The sequence below is a fragment of the Calonectris borealis genome, chromosome 6 (genome assembly GCF_964195595.1).
Source record: "Calonectris borealis chromosome 6, bCalBor7.hap1.2, whole genome shotgun sequence".
NCBI classification, from domain to species: domain Eukaryota; kingdom Metazoa; phylum Chordata; class Aves; order Procellariiformes; family Procellariidae; genus Calonectris; species Calonectris borealis.
Window position 1 is genome coordinate 9475032 of NC_134317.1, and position 21302 is coordinate 9496333.

Sequence of the window (21302 nt, forward strand, 5' to 3'; positions counted from 1 at the left end):
TACACAGGAAACAAAACTACCTGTTCCGCCTATTCCAGTTTTGTTCTTTGAAACTCCAGCACTGGAGCAGCAGCAGACTTACCAAACATAAAACTCACTCCCAAAGGAAGGGACAAGATCTCCACTGTGCTGGTAATGACTGTGCCTCTTCGTGGTGATCTGTACAGCGGCAGCATCTGCGTGCCACAAGGCAGTTAAATCACTTGATAACCAGGACTGTATTTAAAAACAGGTTCTATATCTTCACGTCAGCTCAGACGCCGCACCTCCCAGCCCACCCCCCAAGGGCACTGGAGTGATTAACGCATAGCACATATGCAGCGTTTGGCACGTAGGGCTGCTCTCAATAACTGCTTTAGCCTGAAGTGGTAGCTGGCTAGGAGAGTCGTAAACCACCAGGGTTTCTTAAGGGAGGAAAGGGAGAATTCCTCTCACTTGTGGCATCCTCCGCTATATTCTTTTTGCACATATATCCAGCCCTTTTACTCCCCTAACAGGTTCCTGGCTTACTTGCTGCCTGTCCAAAATCAGCTCTACATATTAGTCTGCTATGTCAACAAAACATATATGTTATTAAGTCATCATGCGATACAAGCTGTAACTATCGAATAATACTCTGATGGAGTTGATATTCAGTTTATGTGGAAGATAAAATAATCATGTTATGTCTTGACTCATGCACCCAGATCTTGTGTGTGATGAGGAAGACGGAGGAAATTACAAGGAGCCTGTAACACAACATTTCAGTTGAAAGATAGATGAATTAATGTAATGACTCTGTAAAGAACTGATCAAAAGCATAATTCCGTTTCTTTCTGCAGCTATATCACCCAAGCCTTGAGTGCTTTCCCTGCTGATACTGTGAGGTGTTTTGGTGAAAATGGTACAAAAAACTACCATAAATACTGTACATCTTAATTGTTTTTACCCATATGGCATCAGTTGTAGTACCAGGCTCCAGTTTCAAACATGTGTCCTATTAATGGCTGTAAAACAGGTGTTCTTTTAAACAACCCCGTCAAATGACTTTTGAACAGTAATTTGCTAAAAAAGACCCAAATAAAAGTTTGTGTGGGTGGTAGTGAAAACTGGTGAATTAATGTAATATCCCCAAAGCATCAATACTATGAACCAACGAACCATTATTCAAAAATAATGATAAAAGGGATGATCGAGTGCTATTAATAAGAGTTTTGGTATTGATTTTAAGAAGCTTCAGGTAAGACTCAGTGTGTAGAGAGCCAATCCCCAAACTCCTACCCCCAAAATATTCACGTTTCCAATAATTCTAATTGACTTCTGAATACCCAACAACCAGCATGCGTGACCTTTATGAAACTTATGCTCCATATCTTAGTCCATTACAGTGATAAAAGCTCACAGTGAATATATTGTGAATGAATAACCAAGCTTCAGCTAAACTGACTGCTGATGTCTTTTTCTTTCTTGATTAATAGTAGAACTCCATCACAATGGATCTCATCAAAAACAAGCTGAAAGTAATCTCTATTGAACCACGCCCATTCAAACCCTAAATCATTAGAATTCTTCAGCTCTGATGGGGTCTCAATAATTAGTTGAGTTGCAATAGACCTGTGCCATAAACAGCATGAATCAGAACATGTCTGCTTCTAAAACTTATTATTTGTATTACTGTAGCACCTAGAGGCCACAGGCAAAATCTAAGTCTCCCCATGTTATGCATTGCTCAGAAAAAAATAATATCCCGAGTCCTACAGAATGCAGCCAATGCAAAGGAGGGATTGGCAGTAAAGGCTAGTACGGCAAAGCAATAGGTGTTGGCACGCAAAAAATGCCATCTTGGTTGTCCTTTTTGCTTTTTCTTTGCATAGCGCAATTATTACATGAAAAGCAAGAGCATCACAGGGCAAGAAAGTAAAAGGACACAGCTGACTGCAGCGAGAGTACAGAAGTTAAGGAAATAATGAATTTTAAGAGAGCAAATAGCGTTACAAAATGAGAGGAAAGGGCAGAGATGGTGTGAAGAGAAGCGTGGGAATGGCTGATTCCTGAGCTGAGAGAAAGCAACTGTGCAAACTGAGATCCGGGGTGAGCAATGCAAGTCCTCACCGCAGGCTCTTGCAGCTGGGTCTCATGCAGGGGGCTGCGGGGGGTCCTCGGTGTCATGCTGGAAAGGAATCATAAAGTCAGCAACAAAAAGAGATTGAGTCAGTTAATTTAGACAATTCTCCTATCCTAGGCAGCACCAATTATACTTCTATCACTCCAGAGAGACATTTATCTGGCTTCCAAGGCTGGAGGCCCCCAAACCTCCTAAGGCAACCCAGACTATGGCTTTGCCCCCCCACATCTTTGGAAATAAATATGTTTTTTTCCTAGTGTTTAACTTGAATCTTTCTTCCTCTTTTTTAAACCTATTGCTGTTTATCTGATCCACCACGTACGCAAGAGATTATTTTCACTCTTTTGTAGCACCTTTTAATCATTTGAACATCGTTTCCATATCTGCCCCCGGTTTTCTCTCCTTTAGGCTAACTGATCCCAACGATTTTCAGTTTTTCTTCAGAGTGCGTGCTTGCCAGACCTCTGATTCTCCTTGTTACATGTCTGCATCGCTGTGCATTCACTGACCTTGGCCCTTGTACTCAATGGATGCCCTGCCAATACTGACAAGGGCAGGATTTCTCCACGTGTCGTGACAGCTGCAGCCCTGCTTGTCCCTCACAGCGCACTATTTAACCGGTTCACGATAGCAGGACACTGCCTTAGGTGCAGTTTTGAGATCTTTTGCAATGTCCCAGTCCTCATTTGAAAAAGTGATCCAACCCGTTATCCTCCATCCCTCGCACAATCCCTCGCACATGCCCTTGCTGAACTGCAGACGAGTCTTTAAGGTCTCAGTCTGTCAAGATCACATTTAACTCTGATGATGTCCTCCAACATCCTTTGCACCCTCCCCAGCTTCATACTGTTTGTGAATCTGACGGGCGTACAATGTGCTCCACCACCCCGGTGCTGATGGAAACGTGGGCAAACCCCACCGGGATGGACCATCGAGGGACCCCCGCGCTGCAGCCTTGCGCTGTGGCTGGGAGCCACTGGAAATGATGCGGTGGAGACAGTTTTGTTGATACTCGTTTTAGTTTTATTCAGATTATGTTTCTCTCTACTGTCCTGGAAGACAGTGCTGGAAGCCCTTCTGAATCAAGATAGATGACATTTACTGCTCTCCTATCCACAGGCCTGTTACCCTATTAAAGAAAGAAATTAGATTTGTTTGACGTGATCTGCTTTTGACAAATTAATGGTAGCTATTAGTCATCACCTAGTTTTTGTCTAGGTGCTTGCAAAGTTCATTTGATTATTTGTTCTAGAACTGTTATTAGGACTTGAAGAGAAACTGTGTCTGTTGATTGGTGGAGGAGTCAACCCAGCGATGGTGATACAGGAAGATGGAAATACTCAAAACTCTGTGGCTGGCTGGTCTGTAATCCCTCAGTCCCTTGTCATCTTGCTGTTCCCTTCTAACCTGTTCCCACCATAGGCTGAAATCTTAAATCTTTGTCACTGCTATCAATTATGCTTACCATCCAGTCAGAACTGACCTTTCTTGTGAGGTTTGATGCAAAAAATGTTAAAAAAGATCAAACACTTCTCTCGTCATGTGCTGATAGCTTTCCTTCTACCTTGCAGTCTCTTGAGACCCAGGCTGCCTCGCAGAGCGCGGGGGCTGCTCCCGTCATCCATGCATCCCTGTCCCAGCACACCCTCTCCTCCGTGGTGGCAATCGTGCGTTCTGCGATCCTCCTGTGAGCCGGATCGTGAAACCGATCTGAATTAACAAACAGCCCAACCCAAGCCTCCGTGTTTCACTTGCTTGTGTTTGAGGTTCTTCTTCCTTACAAAGGCTCATGTTCGCTGTCCCTTGAGTTACCATCTACCTTCACATTTTCAACTGTTCCTTCTTGCTGGTTAGAAACAAATTTCAGATGGTCTCCTTTATTGGTCCTTATAAAAAAACCCCTTGTCACTAACTGACGATACAGCTTTAGGACACATGGTCAATTGTGTCCCTAAAGTCTTCCCTGAAGATCTACTTTTTTCTAGCTCCATATAAGGGCCTCCTCTGCCGAGTTCAGCGAAAATGGGTACTTGAGACCCCTTTTACAGCCGTAGGCTTCGTAAGGTGAGGGCCTTCGTGAAAACGAGGGTTGCGATGCTCCACGCTGAGCTCCCCAGGACATCCCGTACAGCTCGGGACACCCACCTTTGGCCGCTCGCTGCTGAAACGCCGTGGCGGGGCTGGGGAGCAGCGCGGCAGCTCCTGCCCTGCCCCTGGGGGCGTCTGGAGCTGTGGGGGGCAAGAAACATGACATAAAAGCAAACAGCACAACTGTGCTTCCTTCCCCCCTTTTTTTCTTTACACCCCCCCCCCCCCCGCGGTTTCTCTCTGTGAGCGGCGGGGCAGCAGCGGCCGGAGGGCTCGGGGGAGGACCCCGCCGGGCCGGGGCCGGTCCCCGCGGGGCGGGAGCGGGGGCGGGCAGCGCGGCCCCGCCGCAGCCGGCAGCGACGCCCCCGTGGCGGGGGCGCGGATGGTCTCTCCTGGGCCAGCGGGAACCGCTGTGACACCTGCTGGCGGCGGCGGGACGAGGCGGGCCGGCCCACGGCGGGCGGAGCGGAGCGGAGCGGAGCGGGGCGGGCGGGCAGAGCGTGCCCGCCGCGGGGCGCTCCGCGGCCGGCGCCCGGCGGTGATGCGCGGCCGTCCCCCGGCGCGGGGCACGGTGGCAGCGGGCACCGCGGGGCCGGGCGCCCCCTGAGCACCGGCGCGGCGGGGCACTGCGGTAGCGGCGCTGCCGCGGCGGCGGCTCCGCGCCCCCCGCCCGTCCTCCCCTTTCTCCTCCTCCTCCTCCTCCTCCGCCGCGCCACTTCCAGGGGAGGCTGGTGTCATGCGGCTGGCGCCGAGGGAGGGGTGCCCGGGGCCGCAGCGGCAGTGAGAGGCGGCGAGCCGAGCCGAGCCGAGCCGAGCCCCCTGCGATGACAGCCATGAAGGAGCAGCCGGCGCACCCGGGCGGCAGGGGGAACCCGCCGCCGCCGCAGCCCGACCAGGTGGGACCCGCGGCGGGAGGCGCCGAGGGGCCGGGGGATGGAGGGGCGGGGGGGTGCGGCCGCCGTCCCGGCGAAGTTGTGCGGAGCTGGGTAGAAGTCCGGGGGGGCGGGCGCCCTCGGGGCGGCCCCGCCGGGGGAAGCGAGAGCCCCGCGGAGCTGCCTCGGGAGATGCGGGGGGGAGCGGCGGGGCCGCCCGGAGGGGATCCAGCCTTGTCCGGCCCCGCCTCGGAGCTGGGGTGTCGGTCAGCCCCGGCCCCCGGCGGCAGCAGGTCCCGCAGGAGTTTGCGCTCCGCTTCCCCGCGAGTTGCGCCGGGGGGAGACCCACGGGCGGGGGGATCCTTCCCTGCCGGCAGGCGCCGGCGGCGCCGAGCGGGGCTGCCGGCCGCGGGGACCGGGAGAGCAGCGGTGGCACCGGGGGTGCGGGCCGGGGCTGGCGGTGCGGTGCGCCCGGGGCGCCGGGAGCGGGGCGCGGGGGTCCCCCTGTGCCCGCGGCGGAGCTGCCCGGGGCGCCGCGGCGCCGCGCTCCGCATCGCCGCCCGGTGCGGGGCGGTGCGGGGCGGGAGCGGCCGCGCGGGGCCGGAGAGGTTTCCCGCAGGGTTTTGGCAGCGCCCGGGCGGCAGTCACGTCCCTCGGCCCGACGGGTGCCTCCCCGCGGGCTGGCGGGGGTGCGGCTGGCCGGGGTGCCCGTGCCTCTCGGGACCGGTGTCTCTCGGTACCGTCTCGCTGTCTAAACGGGCGAGTCTCGGGCGGCTTCCGCGTGTGAAGGACGGGTACCGGGGGAGCAGCTGAACTTGGCTCTCATCATCACAAAATCGAAGTTTTTATTACCAGACCGCCGTATCGGTTGCTCCGGGGCGGTAGCGCTAACGCATCGGGAGGGATGGGGCTGTGCGCGTTCCCACCGAAAGCCCCGGTGGGGACCCCCTGGCACCCGCCGGCCGCGGCTGCAGGGGCACGGTGCGGGGCGGCAGGGCCGAGCCGGGACCGGAGCCGGAGCCGAGCACCTGCCCTCCCCGCCTGGCGGGTGAGGGCTCCGCGGCACAGCTCGTCCTCGCCCGCAAACACCTAAAAATGGGCTGACTCCAACGTTATTCCGAGGCTGAGGGGTTTTTTTGCACATTGTCAGGGCTCACCGCTTTCTGTTTTGAACTCCGGCGTGCTGAACGGGGCTGGCAGGACGTGGGGAGCCGTATTTCACATTTTCTTTCTCCGTTACGTGCATCTACAGAGGTTAATTTTCCTCCGATATGCTAACATTGGGTGAAAAATGCCAACAGTGAAAGCTGCTGTGCACAGTTATGTTTTAGAAAGCCCGTATCTGAGTATCCAGTCCTGCATGCACACCCAGGCTGCACGTTAAGCCTCTGGGTAGTCCTTCCAGTATCAGTGAACCCTTTCATTTAAATAAATTTGAAGATGTATGCTTTTTGCTGGAAAGTGTATGCATTATGCCACATTTTCATGTAATACTGATAAAATAATACATTTGAGTTTGAGGAGCTTTTTTGAATAAATTAATTGCATAAGTTACATTATCTGAAAAAGATGGGTAACTTCCATCAGTACTTAAATGTCATGCAAATAGTAGAATTTAGGGAAAAGTCAAGATCACTTTAAATAGTCTCAGAGGTTCACAGTGCTCATAAATTTCAGGGACATTGTTTTGCTTTAGAGGGATACTGCTTTTAGATGTAATAAAAAGTACTTGAACTTAACCAATCTTTATTTCTTTATATTCAATTCAGACATGTTGAATTGCCAGAATGGCTTTTTGTTGTTGGAGGTGGAAATCTTTTCAAAGCAGGCTTAATGCTATATGCCAAAAATTACCAGTTTGACTGCTCTTTTAGGTCGCAGTGAGGAACAGCAGTAAGTTCTCAATTTAAAACACACTGAATATTAGGAATTTATCCTAAATATAGAAATATTATTACCCGAGTGCTCTGGAGTTCTCAGCCTCTCTCGGTGGTCTATCTGCTGTGCCTGGCTGCATGAAGCGTAAATGTGAAGTCCCATTTATCGGCATCAGGTTTTTCCAGACCAAGTTTGGTTTTCCTGGTAAAAGTTGATATTGAATCAACTTTGATTGCCTTTTGTCTTAGGTGCTAGGGATGTCATGCAGTAAGTAATGGCATCACATAGAAAACGTTGCTTTTAATGGATAGCAAGTCTTTTTATGGCTTTAAATGCTAATAATGAGGATGCAGGCCTAAATCCTGCAGTGGGCTCCGTATAGAGCGAGGCCATGGTTGGTGGATCTCTAGGAACACCAAGGCCACTCACGCACCTTCATGGCAGCCAAGATCCATGCGATCGTAGCTCAGCCCTGGCCAGGGCCTGGACACAGGCTGTGTCTGACTCTAGGTTTATGCTGGAAACCGTTCTTAGTACAGCAGTGCGATGTGGCTGTGACCTTAACAGAGGGGTATTATGGGTTAGAAGCTTTTTGTTAGCTTTTTGCAGTTGGAGTTACAGAACTGCAGCCATGGCGGGTGCTGTGGTGGGCATGGGGAGAAGAACAAGCAGAGACTCCTATGTTCATCCTGGTTTTCCATATCCCATAGCACTGTCACTGCTTGGTCCATGTGGAAGATGAACCCTCCTGGGGCCTTCAAGAAATCCATCTGTCTGGATACTCTTTTTTAACATTTCATTTTGCTTGATGAGCTTGTATAACCCTGTAGTGTCACTACAAGTGACACCTGTAGTTTATTTATTTATTTTTAACAAGAAGCCACATCTGCACTGAGGGGGTTTCCTGAGGTAGCAGGAGCAGCAGATCTTTTCTGGTAGAGAAGTGGTTGGATCTGTGGGAAGTCCAAGAAGGAGCAAGGAATTACACCAAGATTTTCTAAGTGTAAATCTCTTTCCTGATTTCAAAGTCCAGTTTTACAGATACTCCTGAGAATAGTCATAGTGAAATTGATGCATTTGTGGTAAATTTATAGGCTTGCGACCTGAGCTGTAATTTCAAATTACAGCAGGCTAATGCTGGGACTCTCCACTTAAATAAAAGCTTGGATTGACTGACTGAAGCATCCATAGCCATCGGCTTATAAATAAATTGGATACAATTTCATATCCAATGCTTCCCCTGATGGTATTTTTAAACCCAGCCTCCCCTGGGCCAAGGCATCTAATAACAACTTCCATTAACAGTGCTATTGATGTTTTGGTGATCGGTTTGATAAATTAGCCAGATTTATTCTGAACTCTGCTAAATGATGACTCATATTTATTGCCAAAATTACAGTTTCATGTTCAGATCACATATCTGTAAAAAAGAAAATAGCTGTAAATTACTTGTATTTCTGCTCATTTCTGGAAAGCTCTATCAAAGTGCTCGGACTTCTGTCACTTGAGTGCTTGTGTGAATTTGAATGTGGCTCCCTCAGTTCCTCTTAGAGAGTACAAAAAATAGTGTTTTTCATCTTGTAGCTTTTAAGAACCGTCCTGGGGTCTTGGACAATGATGTTTAGTGATCGTTTTTAGAAGGCACAACCATTCCGTAGTCAGTGGACACAACATATTTGAAAAATATAATGTACCTGTATGACTTGCTGGTTGATGAATGTTGCTGTCTTTGCAGATGAAAAACTAAGATAATTCCTTTAGGTATTACCTTTGTGAGGCTTCAGTCTGTTTACAAAAAAACAGATGATCTACACCACCTGGTGCTACTTGCTGTTCTTTGTGTGTATAGAAGACAGACCTTTGAAATTTATAATCATGCTCTCCTGAGCCTCTTTTACTCTTCCAACTTAAGGCCTTTTTAAAATTGATTTTAAAAAAAGAAAAAAAACCCAGATTTTTTTTCCTTTACTGTATGTCATTTTAGAATCTACTACATTATTCTGCTTAAAAAAAGGTAAGGAAAAATGAAATTAGACTGCATTGTGTTGTACTAAATAGGGAAATTATTTGGTAAGCATTTAAATTACTTGTTTAATATACATACAAGGACAACTGACTACTGTTTGCTTCACTGCCTTGCTTTAAGGAGTTGAATTTTTCTCTGTCTCAGGACCAATGTCTGTGGTCACCCCACAAGGGGCATATTCTAAAAGTACGTCTGAACAAAAGAGAACAATGGTGACTAAAGCCAAAATGGTTTATATTTTTATGTCTTCCTTCCTATTGCCTTACTTCTTTTCCCCAAAAACAGACTCTGATCTCGCAGTGGGAAAAACATGGATGGATAGCTGTGTCTGTCCAGAGCATATTCATCTTAATGGGGTTTTATCAAGGTAAAAGGGCTCTCCCTTGCCCCACTCAGGTAATTTTGAGCTTGATGGGTCAGGGAGAAACTTGAACTCTTAATCGTATACATACCACAGTTCCAGCAACTTGAAGGGTTTAGTTAGGTAGTCAAGTCCATGTCCCCTGCTCTTGGTTGTGTCCAGAGCTGGCTTCAGGCTGAAATAAGAAATTCTGTTCTAATACATAATCCAAAGTGACTTTGCATTTTTCCTTCTTACCAACCTGGCAGAACTTTTTACTTGTTTTATTGCAGCAATATATATCAAACATTCTGGTTTTCAAGGTTCAACATAATGTCAGAAACATCAGGTGAAAAAAGCCAATAAAAGTGGAGAAATAAGGTTATGTTATTATGCCCAGAATATTTCATAAAGAGTTAACATCTGAATCTTAGCTTTAACTTTCAAATTCTATTTCGTACACTATATATATGCCATACTATATCCATGCTGCATCCAGAAAGAACTATTACAGGCTTGCAATATTTGTTGAATATATGACCAGCAGCACAAGCAGCTTATGTGAAAATATATTAACTGTGGATTCAAATTCTACAGGAAGGCTCGGGACGTATCATCTTTCAAATACTACACGTGGCCTTGATTCACTTTCTCTTTGCTATGTGGCTGTTCTGATGTAATTCAGTCACGTACCCGATTGTGGTGATTAGTACAAAAAGCCTGAAGCTCAGCTTCCATCTTCATTGCATTTCTAGTCTTCTGGTCTGAGCTCCGTGGAGCAGGGGCAAGTAGGATCTCACTTTTGGTGGTGAGATCATAATTTTGTATGACATCTTGTAAATAGTCTGTGTAGTGTAGGATCTCAGGTAGTTGAGAGGGCAGTCTCATGAGGTTTTTTTTAAGTGGCTGTGTAGCATATAAGTGTGTTTCTCTGTACATCCCACATTCAGTAGTGATTGCTGAAGAGAAACTCACTTTCCTAATGCAGAGAACTTTACAAAGAACTTTCCAGTGCTTGACCCATCCTCTGCCCTGGGAACCTGCCAGGAGCACAACCGTGAAGACGTCTCTGTCGGTGGAAGCAGGGCAAGGCAATCATGCCTATGCTTTCTTGCTCCTTGTACCCCCCCCTCATGGTTCCAGTACCTTTTCGCAGGTTCTCCGTGTCTTGCTTTGAAAACAGCGTGCGGGAATCTGTGCAGCATAACACAGCACCTGATTTTTCAGTGTTTAGAGCTCTCCATTTTGCAGGTGGATTAAAGGGATTACTTAATGCAGTAAATCAAAAACTCTGAAGGAGGGCAATCTTTTTGGCTCTTCTGTGTTAAAGTGAACTGCAGGCATGCTGTAGGTTACATAGTAGCCTCAGATATTTGAACATACATATTGTATTAGCTATTTTAAAACATACTTTCTATATTTCTTTCCAGTATCTTCCAACTGAAGGTATTGCTTCAGGCAAGCTATTTTGATAATTTACAAGAGGGAGGAACTGTAAGCAAACGGAGATGTTTTTGGATGTTATTCTAGAATTTGAAAGCCATCATCTTAGCATTTTTTAATAACTTGAGGCATTAAGATGCATGTGTTACTGACTTGCAAACGTGAACATAGACTTTCTTCCTATAGTGGTAATAAGGATGAATGTAATATGTGATCCCTAGAGAAGTATCTTAGGTTTTGTGTTGTTGTTGTATTTCTTTTCCTTTTTTTTTGTTTTTTCTTAAACTAACAGAGCTTTGAAATATGCCTGACCTATGGAAAAACATTTAGGTGTATAAGACTGTACTTCACATGTTATACTTTCTTTAACATTGCACTGGAAAACGTTAGGCAGACTCATCCGCTGCTACGAATGCCCGTGTCCTGCCAGCAGGTAGCTGTAATTTGTTGACACCGTCTTTGTAACTCTTGTAAGACCTGTGTCATATATCAAGTCCATGCATTAGGCACGAAATCTCGCCTGTTTCAAACTCTGTCCCTTTCCACTTTAATCACACACTTCTTTTACGCTCCACTCAGCTGCATCGAATAATGTTCATGAATATATGATAGTAAAAAGAACAATGCTGATGGTGACTGATGATGATAAATTACTGTATTTATCCATTAGGAAGGACATTGGATGACCTACAGATCTGAGGCTGAAGCTAAAAGACCTTTTCTAATCGTTCTTAACACTGCTGGCAACAGCCACATAACTTATTATGTGTTATTTATGTAGCGAATCTGTAAATAGTTTTGAACGATTCTAAACCAAGATAAAAGCCCTCTGACGTTTGGAGGATGTTGGCTAAGAAAATCAATTAGGAAGTATTAAACAATGTGATAATTTAAGGAAAATAAAGATTTTACCAAACTTTTGGGTGTTATTTTAGACTGCCTGGGGCAATATTTGAATTTACATTCCTTCAGGGAGGGGAAAAAAAAGCATTTCATAGCTTTCCAGAAGACAAACTGGGCAAATGTTAGAGTTTTCTTTTTGGAAGTACGGAGAGAATTCCAAATGCTAGTGGGAAAACCATTAAACTTGTTTGAAATGCTGGGCGAGTGCAAGAAACGAAATCAAACACTGCCGGTGCGACTGATCATTCATCCTCCGGGTTTGTTCTTTCTGCTCCTGGCGGTGCAGAGGCTGCCGACTTCCATTCCCCCTTTCCCATCCTAAGGCTTCAGAGGCTGGTTAAATCGAAGCATTTAATATATATTAGGGGAGTCTTTCAGAGTAAGGACTTGAGCTTAAGTACACTTAATTAGGAGTAATGATGTGCTGTGGTTTTGAATCTTACGGAAGAACTGTTTAAATTGGATGGTCTAATGACAGTTCTAAATAAACACAAAATGGCTATAAAAATTGGGTGGCTTTAGTCAGAAAAACTGCAGTTTAAGAAGATCTTCTTGGCAGTCCCTGCTGGAAATTTGCTTTTAACAATTCCCACCTTATTTGTGAAGGTTTCTGCAGTATCTCGGTTCGAATAGCACACAACAAAGGTCCTACTGAAAAGTTTAGTCAAGGGCCTTCTTGTTCCTAGGGCGCAGATGATTGTATCAGCTAATTAGATGTCATCAAGCATAAATATAAGTTTAAATCTTCTTGAGGTAATAAGCCCACAAAGTCAGAAGACACTGAAATTAGTGGGTAGCTGCAATGCAAGGAAATTAGTGGCAAAAGGTTCCTTTTTATTTTTAGTTCAAAGGTTCATTGTATTGTGGCGCACTGAATATACATTACCTTTCGGTCCCTGAGATGGCTGAAAATATTTCTATAACTGGCCCATTCCTACAGTGCCTGTTTCAATGGATTTCCCCACTGAAGTCAGTGGACTACTTGTGTGAATAATGACTGTAGGACTAATCATATAATTTGCACCGTAATAATTTTCATTATATCTTGGGAAAGAAGGTCCTTTGGTATACAGTGAGATGGATCGAGCTGCAGTACTCAAGCTGTATGAAAGGTAGTTATCAAAATGTTGTCACTGCCGTTCTCTGAGGTTTTTGGTAGTAAATGTTCAGTGTTGTGGCATGCTTTCAAATTCAGAAGGACAGAACTACATTTCTAGTATTACGTGCCAGACTCTGAAAAGGTTCCTGGAGGCAGCTGTGAGTTTATGCAAGTTGTTTGCTTACCCGATACCAGAAAGACAGGGTTTATACCTATATATAGTATATACAGTTTCTTGCATGCCTTGCAGTGTCTCTACATGCAATTCTCTACTGAAGAGGGGATTTGCCCCTTTTTGGGTCCTGTTACTGTAGGTAGAAATGAGCTATATGCCAAACCCAAGAATCTGCTGTCTCACTCCATACAATGCATATGGAGAGACAATAGGTAACTTCTGAAAGCAGTACATGCAGGGCTATATATCATGTCAGCAAGGGAATATATTCAGTGTGTAAAGACAAAGTAAGCGTCTTCACTGAAAATGTCCTTTTCTTGAGGTCTGTTTACCTCCCTCATTCTGGCCGCCTCCTTGCATTATTTTTACTTGGGGCTATGGGCTTTGGGCTATCCCCAGCCCAGCTGGGGATCCAAATCGGGCTGGATCTGTGTATTCTAAAAGCCAACCAACAACCAAAACAACAACAATAACAACAAAAACCCCCAAACCCAGAACAACTCTTCCGCTCAAAACCAGCTTTGAGAATTTTCCCCTTTATCCTTTGCTTCATTCAGGTTATACTTTATTAAATGTGTTATTTGTATCTAGGAGACTGTCAGTTACATTCTTCATAAATCTTGCCTCATTCCTGGGTGGGTAGAGATTCCTTTCTAAAATACGATCTAGGCAAGTGCAATGCAGTGCAATGCCAGCTTTTGCTTTACTTCGTCTCACAGTTGCCAGCCTAAGTAGACTTAATAGCACTTGCTTCCTGGGATGAAGTGGTGCTTCAGTAAAGGACTTTTTCTCTTCCCTCTAAAAAGGAAGAACAGTTTCTGCCAAAGTAACGCATTGAAAGCGTAAAGTAAATAAATGGCCTTACCTGCTGCTGTTAATATCTTTTAAACTACTATAACTTAGAAAGGTGTAATTCTCTTTACTCTTAATTACCTATTCTGTTTCTTTTTGTCAGGCTTCCTTGTTCCATCTCCCCTGCAGTGGGGTGGGGGAGATGCCGCGTGTGTTTGCTTATCTGTAGGCAAGGAAATACTTCAAATGAAATAATATTCTCCGAGTGTTTGCATGCAAGCTTGCCCTTTGGCGTTCCTTTGGTTTGCAGTAAATTTTGGTGTTGCAGTGCAATAACTCTTGGTTAAGCCCATGGTAGCATTTTAGTTAGGACCAAAAACGTACCAGTGAAACATCGCCATCGTACTTACTGAACATTATGGCTTGCACCCCAGAGCAGTTTCAGAGTGTGAACTGGATTCCTTTAGGATTAAATTAAGCAAGCTGATGTGCTCCAGCTGCTAATGGGTGTTTGGTCCCCAGGATCAGACTAGAGCTGGTCCCTGTAACCCCCAGAAATGCACAGGTATGGACATCAGGTTCTTAACATGAATGGTTTCTCTCTCCAGTTCTGCTCCCCTCTCCCTGCTAATATATGCATAGCTTTAGCAAACACAGAAGGTGATGTGTAAGTGCATATATTTAAAAGCAGTTGTATGCTTTTGTTTTGTTTTTCACTGGGTTGTAGGCCTGATGCAGCTGCTTGTAAGGCTTTTTTTTCTTACAACACTGGATTTTTTTCTTACATGTTTGGAGGTATTTGTTTGCCATTTTTCAAACATACCAGTGTTTGTTTCCTTCCCAGTTAAGATGGAAATACCCTGGCAAAAATGAATGGGTTGCAGGTGGCGAAGAGCTCTAGTTTCACTAGAGAGATGCCTGTGAAGACTGAGTATGGGAGAGAGAATAGACACAAGGAGAGAAAACAAGTGTAAGTCTTGCTGGAAGTTTATAGATCATACCATCTTTTCTAACTGAGATTTTTCCATAGTGTGTGTAGGTGGATGTATCTGGAAGAGTGCCACTAACTTGGAAGAGGATGGAGATCAGGAAATCAGAGATTAAAAGCCCTTGTTCTGTTCTTGGCTGGTTGCAGAATTTCTGTAGGACTTGGGTAGGTCTTTGAAGGCTGCAATTTCAGAAGTGTCTGCGGAGTTTGAGGTGTGGTGGTGTTCTGGGAATTTGAAATGTCAGAGTTGCCTGTGATGGACAAAAAGACCTCCAGTGCTTTCAAGATCAGTTAACATTTGGAAAAATTTGATTGCCTTTTTAAAGTGTTATCAAGCAATAAAATAGAGAAGGTATCTCACATGTGGGGAGCGCTCTGTTCGTAAGACAGTGGTTAGTAGTTAGTGTGAGTCTGAACTCGCTGATATTTGTGTACTTATGTAAGAACAACACAAATATTTAGATTTAGGAGTATGCTCACAATCCAGATGCGTTGCAGTAAGGTAGTGTTATTGGTAGTTGGCTAAGGCTCTGGATTTCTGCCCTGAAGACAGGAACTTGAGACAATATTAAATGTAGTGATCGCAGTGGTTGTCATTTAAGGCGCAGTTACTAGTACCAAAGTGCCGCACTTCCAAAAGGCTGGGTTTGCTGTGTCACTGGAGCAGCTGCTGAGGGACTGTGGCCGAGTTTGTTAATACCCACCCTCAAAACCATCTATGCAGGCTGATCCTGGAAATGCCATGTGCAGGATTTTCCATTGATTTCAGTACAGATTGCTTCTGTGCATGGAGTTTTGCATGAGAAAATTTGTGAAGTCCTGAAAAAAGACTATATTAAGAATACGCTGACGGGAAGGAAAATTAGTTTAATCTGATTTTCTTGTACTGTCTGTTCTCCATCCATTATTCTAGGAAAATACTCTAAAATTGTAAATAATGAGAATATTTTTGAACGTCGGGTATGATCCAGTGTATTTTTCAGTGATTGGCTACAAAGTGGCTAATAGGGCTAACTTTAAGGCAGCATTTTATGTGAATAATTCCATGGTTTTGGGTAGAATTAGTATTCCCTGATTGTCTAACTCCAGCAGATAAGGGCTGTAAGTTCCTGGTCTGTTCTTGCTGCCAGCGCAATCCCGTGTGACTCAGCTGAGCAGGATGGAGTCTTAACCACTCACCTATTTTTCAGTAATCTATAGATGCTGAGGACCCAGTACTAAGTGTTGCTTTCATATCGGTGTGAGTCTTTGCATCATTTGTAGGAACTTGCACTGGTAATAAGGACAAGAGGAGCAGCACACAAAATTGTAAGCAAATTGCAAAATACCTGAGAAAACCAGCTTTTTTTTTGTCTGTCTGTCTGCGTTGCACTTAGTGTGCTGAAGTACAGTACAGAGTAATGAGCCATAGTCACATTTACATGGAAACCATTTCCCTTAATGAGGGGAATGGCATTGTCTATTCTTCTGTAGTGGATTTCCATTAAAAGCAGGGAGTCCAGCACATCCACCACCTAAAATACGTGCTGGGCTGAGCTTGGTAGAAACAAGGTACATAAATAGGAGGGATGGATGGGACTGAAATCCCTGACTTTGACCAGTTAAGGGAGGAAACAGGTAAGTTAAGGGAGGAAACAGTAAGAAGTGCCTCCAGGTGCCAGTCTGTGTTGCATTCAGGTGCCTCATCTTGCAGAGTCATAGCAAGAACCAATAGGTGCATAAAAGAGAAAAAGCAAAGTGAAATAAGGAGCGCAGTTTTTAAGTGAGGCCATTTAACCCTTGGAATAGAACTGCTGAGGTAAGTTTTGAACTCTCCGCCTATTTGGACTAAAAATGGTTTCCAGAAAGATGCCCAAGCAAAAATTCTTGGCCCTCGGACAGAGGTATCAGAGTGAAACGTAATGGGTTGCAGTCTACCGGAGGTGAAATGATGGGGATCCCTTTTGGTGCCTTGGTGAATCAGTGAATTGTTAGTGGTCTTACCATTGTTGATAGTCGATATAATTGAACTCCTACGAGAAAAAAAATACCTTTTTACCAATCATCTCTTTTTTTCCCCTCTTCTGCTGCTTGACAATGATAGAAAGTTCCTCCTTCCCTTTATATATGCTATTGTAAATCTTTGTCATAATAGCAAAGAAATATTAGGTTATCTTATATATGAGCTAAAGAGAACTTTTCCTGAAGAGCTTCAGTCAGAAATATGAAATCCTATTGTTAGGAAAGTTTCTCTGCAGCACTTGACAAAACTTAGTATGTATTTAGTCTTGGGTCTGAAAGCCGCAGTTGTGTCTATGAAAAGAATTTCGAAGTCTGCACTTCTGCTGCCTGTGGTCAGCATCCGTCCATGACCTGGTGTTAACTCTGGTTGTAGGACCCCAATCTGGCTGTCAGTACTATGCAAACTTCTTTCTTACTCCTCTTTTTTTTCCTCCCCTGACAGCTCAAGAATTTTAATTATACCAGGTCTAACTTGCTATATACATGTTGAGGAAAATAGTTTCTTTTCTGCTTTTTGTCACACGGACTGTTGTCGTGAAAGAGACTTGGTATGTGTCTTCCTTGTGAATATGCGCAGCGGTGGTTCAGTTAAAGCAGGCCCAAAAATACATTAACACTTGTTTTGTGGCTTTAGCAGGTATATGGTTGGCTGTGCAAATAAGTATTGTCCACCTAGCTGAAGTGGAGTGACTCCATCTGTTTGGTGTATCAGTTACTCTATACCTCAGGGGGGTATTTTCCTCCCAGCAGGAAAAGTCTTGTTTTACATCTGGTATATTGGGACTTGATTTTGAGACTGGGTCAGATCTCAAATGTTGTTTTGCCATATTATATCTGTCTTCCTGACATTGCACATGATATGTAGACAAATCCTGTATTTAAAAGTATTTGTAGAAGTAGCGTTTAGTCATTGAAAATGGGTTAACTGTTTCTACGAAGGCTCTCGGATTTAGCCAATAGATTACTGGGGGGATTTTGCCCTTAAGGACTTTCTTGAGGTTCTTGGTATGGAGAAAACTGTGTTTTGAGATTAAATTATTATTCAGCAAGGGGTTTTCAAAGTAATTAAGGCTTCTTGCATTTAATGTTTTATGTATGCAGATTAAAAATGAACGTTGATTAAATCACGACAAAGGGAAGTTTATTCACAAACGGCAGATGGTAATGTCTCTTTTGTGACTGGTGGAGCACTGTTGAGCCTATTTCATTACATTGAATATTGAACCATTATATTGGTGCAATTTTTTCTAAGTGATGGCATAGTTAAAAAGTGGGCAGTAGAATTTGATGCAGTACAGCCCTGGCTTTGCTAAATAGTGCAGAATACGTCTTTTTCTGTCAAGTATCTGATTTATAGACAATTTTTCAGCTTGTGTTTTTGAAATGGCCAGGTGAGCTATACAAAACTCAACAAGATCAAGAGGCAGGCCAAAGTAATGATTTTCTTGTTGGAAAGTAATAGACATGCCAGTATAGCATGTAATAACAGCAGGTTTTACAGCGTGGTGCAGAACAGTAGGAATGTGAAACACATACGTTACGTAAATTATCTGTGCATAAGTTTCTGCCAAGTTCTGGGCTACAGTAACTCATTCGTGGTTTTTTTTTTCCCCTCCCCCCTTCTTTTTTCCAGTCACTTGAAACACATTCAATGTATGAACTCCTTCAGCCCTTTAAAAATTTTACTTGGCTGTCTCCTCTGGATTGAGTTCCTCATCCTTTGAATACTTATACTTGCTGTTCAGGAATGAGTGAATGGTCATCTTTGAAACCTAACAGCAAATCAAACCTCACTGTTGCAGGTGCCTGTGTGGATGACCTGCACACTGGCGTGCACACCGATATATTGACTCACCGAGGACTGGTATGTTTTCATATTGGATGAAAATTGTTCCCAAAGTTGCTACACAAAAACATTTTCTTTCATCATCCTAAGGAAACAAGGCATGTATGTTCACATGAAAAGGAAAGTAGTCATTAAAACCATCACATCGAATGAAAATGTTTATTGTTCAGTAGGTTTTGTGACTCTATGGATTTCCCAGTGGTTTCCCTGGCAGGATCTTTCCACTATCCAGTAGGTGCACCTTCTGATATAACAGAGGGACGAGGGTTTGTCCTTTATCGAAAGAGCAAAAGATCCCACCTTCCTATGGGTTTGGGCAGGCCGCCCATGACTGCTTGGTGCTCTGTTTCCTGGAGATAAGAAATGCCTTCATCTGATAGAGGCCATATATCCTTAACTTGGGTCAGCCAAGTCTGTTCCCATCGTCATGGCAGAAATAAACATCGTCTGAATTACCTGCATACTCTTGTGGTGTGCTTAGCAGGTATTGTTTAGAGAAGATACTTCTTATGCCCAAACATATCCACAGCTATGGCTTGAGCAATATTTCTAATACATCTGTGCGATTTTTTTCTTTTCTACCGTCTCATTAAGGACATAAAATTTCTGCTCAGTAAATAGAACTTCCATAGAATCATAGAATCATTAAGGTTGGAAAAGTCCTCCAAGATCATCGAGTCCAACCGTCAACCCAACACTACCATGCCCACTAAACCATGTCCCTAAGCGACTCATCTACACGTCTTTTAAATACCTCCAGGGATGGTGACTCCACCACTTCCCTGGGCAGCCTGTTCCAAGGCCTGACCACTCTTTCAGCACAGAAAATTTTCCTAATATCCAATCTAAACCTCCCCTGGCGCAACTTGAGGCCATTTCTTCTCGTCCTATCGCTGGTTACTTGGGTGAAGAGACCAACACCCACCTCGCTACAACCTCCTTCCAAGTAGTTGTAGAGCGCGATGAGGTCTCCCCTGAGCCTCCTCTTCTCCAGACTAAGCAGTCCCAGTTCCCTCAGCTGCTCCTCATAAGACTTGTTCTCCAGGCCCTTCACCAGCTTCGTTGCCCTCCTCTGGACACGCTCCAGCACCTCCATGTCCTTCTTGTAGTGAGGGGCCCCAAACTGAACACAGGATTCGAGGTGCGGCCTCACCAGTGCCGAGTACAGGGGCACGATCACCTCCCTGCTCCTGCTGGCCACACTATTTCTGATACAGGCCAGGATGCCGTTGGCCTTCTTGGCCACCTGGGCACACTGCCAGCTCATGTTCAGCCGGCTGTCAACCAGCAGCCCCAGGTCCTTTTCCTCTGGGCAGCTTTCCAGCCACTCTTCCCCAAGCCTGTAGCGTTGCCTGGGGTTGTTGTGGCTGAAGTGCAGGACCTGGCACTTGGCCTTGTTGAACCTCATACAGTTGGCCTCGGCCCATCGATCCAGCCTGTCCAGGTCCCTCTGCAGAGCCTTCCTACCCTCGAGCAGATCAACACTCCCACCCAACTTGGTGTCGTCTGCAAACTTACTGAGGGAGCACTCGATCCCCTCGTCCAGATCATTGGTAAAGATATTGAATAGGACCGGTCCCAAAACTGAGCCCTGGGGAACACCGCTCGTGACCGGCCGCCAACTGGATTTAACTCCGTTCACCACAAATTTAACTCCATTCACCACTGTTGATTTTAATTAAATTTTCCAATAATGTTTGCTTACAGCACCGACAGTTCATCAAAACAAAAAATGGAAGTTATTTTTATTTTTCAAAAGAGATAATTTAGTACTAGGTGGCTAATCAAGTTAAATCCAGGGTCAAATGACTAGCCTTTAAATGACAGCCTCTGTGTGCCTTGTTCCATATACACTACGGTTAAAAATAATCTGAATTCTTAGTTTTAGCGCAGAGGTTGGTTGGACTCCAGGCTGTACAATGTATAAAACTTTTTTTTGGAGGGAAGGGGAAAGTAAGTTCTTGCATTTTAGGAACTACAATCTCAGCTCCAAATGAAAAAATTGAAAACAATTTGTGGTGGAGCAAACGCAGGCGGGGAATGTTCTTCAGCACATTTGGGCCTTTCATAGTTATTCTGAAGTTGGATCAGAGAGTACAGGAAGGACTGGCTGGGATGAGGAGTGGGCAGAAGGTGAGCTCTGGCTCGGAGAGGCACCACACCAACTGTGTTGTGAACTTCGGAAATAGGACAGCAAGCCAAGACCGACTTGGGTTTTCCAGCTGGAAGATCATGTGAAGTGACTGGGCTGGACTGTGAAGCCTGTGCGGAGAGGGAGCCAGATGGCTTCGTAGAGTTGTCTGTAGCCTTGGGTGCCTGCTTGAGCTTTATCTCCATCCATTTGGGGTTCCTCCAACACTAATAACTTTTTTCCGCTCCTCTCTCTGCTGTTACGACAGCTGTATTTTTACTGAATGCCTTCCTGAGAGTCATATATGTATCTGTGTGCACACATGCAGATCATGGTGGGATTTATCAGTGCTGCTGTGGAAACTTTTCAAGTTCCAATTTCTTCTCCTTATCCTCTTTCCTATCAGGAAAAAGAAAAACAACAAAGAAACACCCAGTACACAAATTTAGAATTTCCACCATAAGCTGTGTGAGTGTGAGATAACTTATCTGTCCAAACACTTCTTAATTATTCTGAGTCTGCTTTCTTGGGTGCTTTTGTAAGGGCTAGTGCCAAAGTAATACTGGGTTTTATACTCTTCTGATAGTGTTCCTTGGTCACGGTGAAGATCTGGAGG

General features: G+C 44.9%; 1 protein-coding gene across 1 annotated transcript in view; it reads left to right on the plus strand.

Moving 5' to 3' along the window:
• Positions 1-4894: 4894 nt before the first annotated feature.
• Positions 4895-21302, plus strand: part of DPP10 (dipeptidyl peptidase like 10) — a 298673-nt gene continuing 282265 nt past the window's right edge. Inside the window, exon 1 of the mRNA XM_075152780.1 lies at positions 4895-5088. Within this exon, the coding sequence (XP_075008881.1) occupies positions 5017-5088 (72 nt within the window). The 5' untranslated portion in view covers positions 4895-5016. The remainder of the gene's footprint in view (positions 5089-21302) is intronic.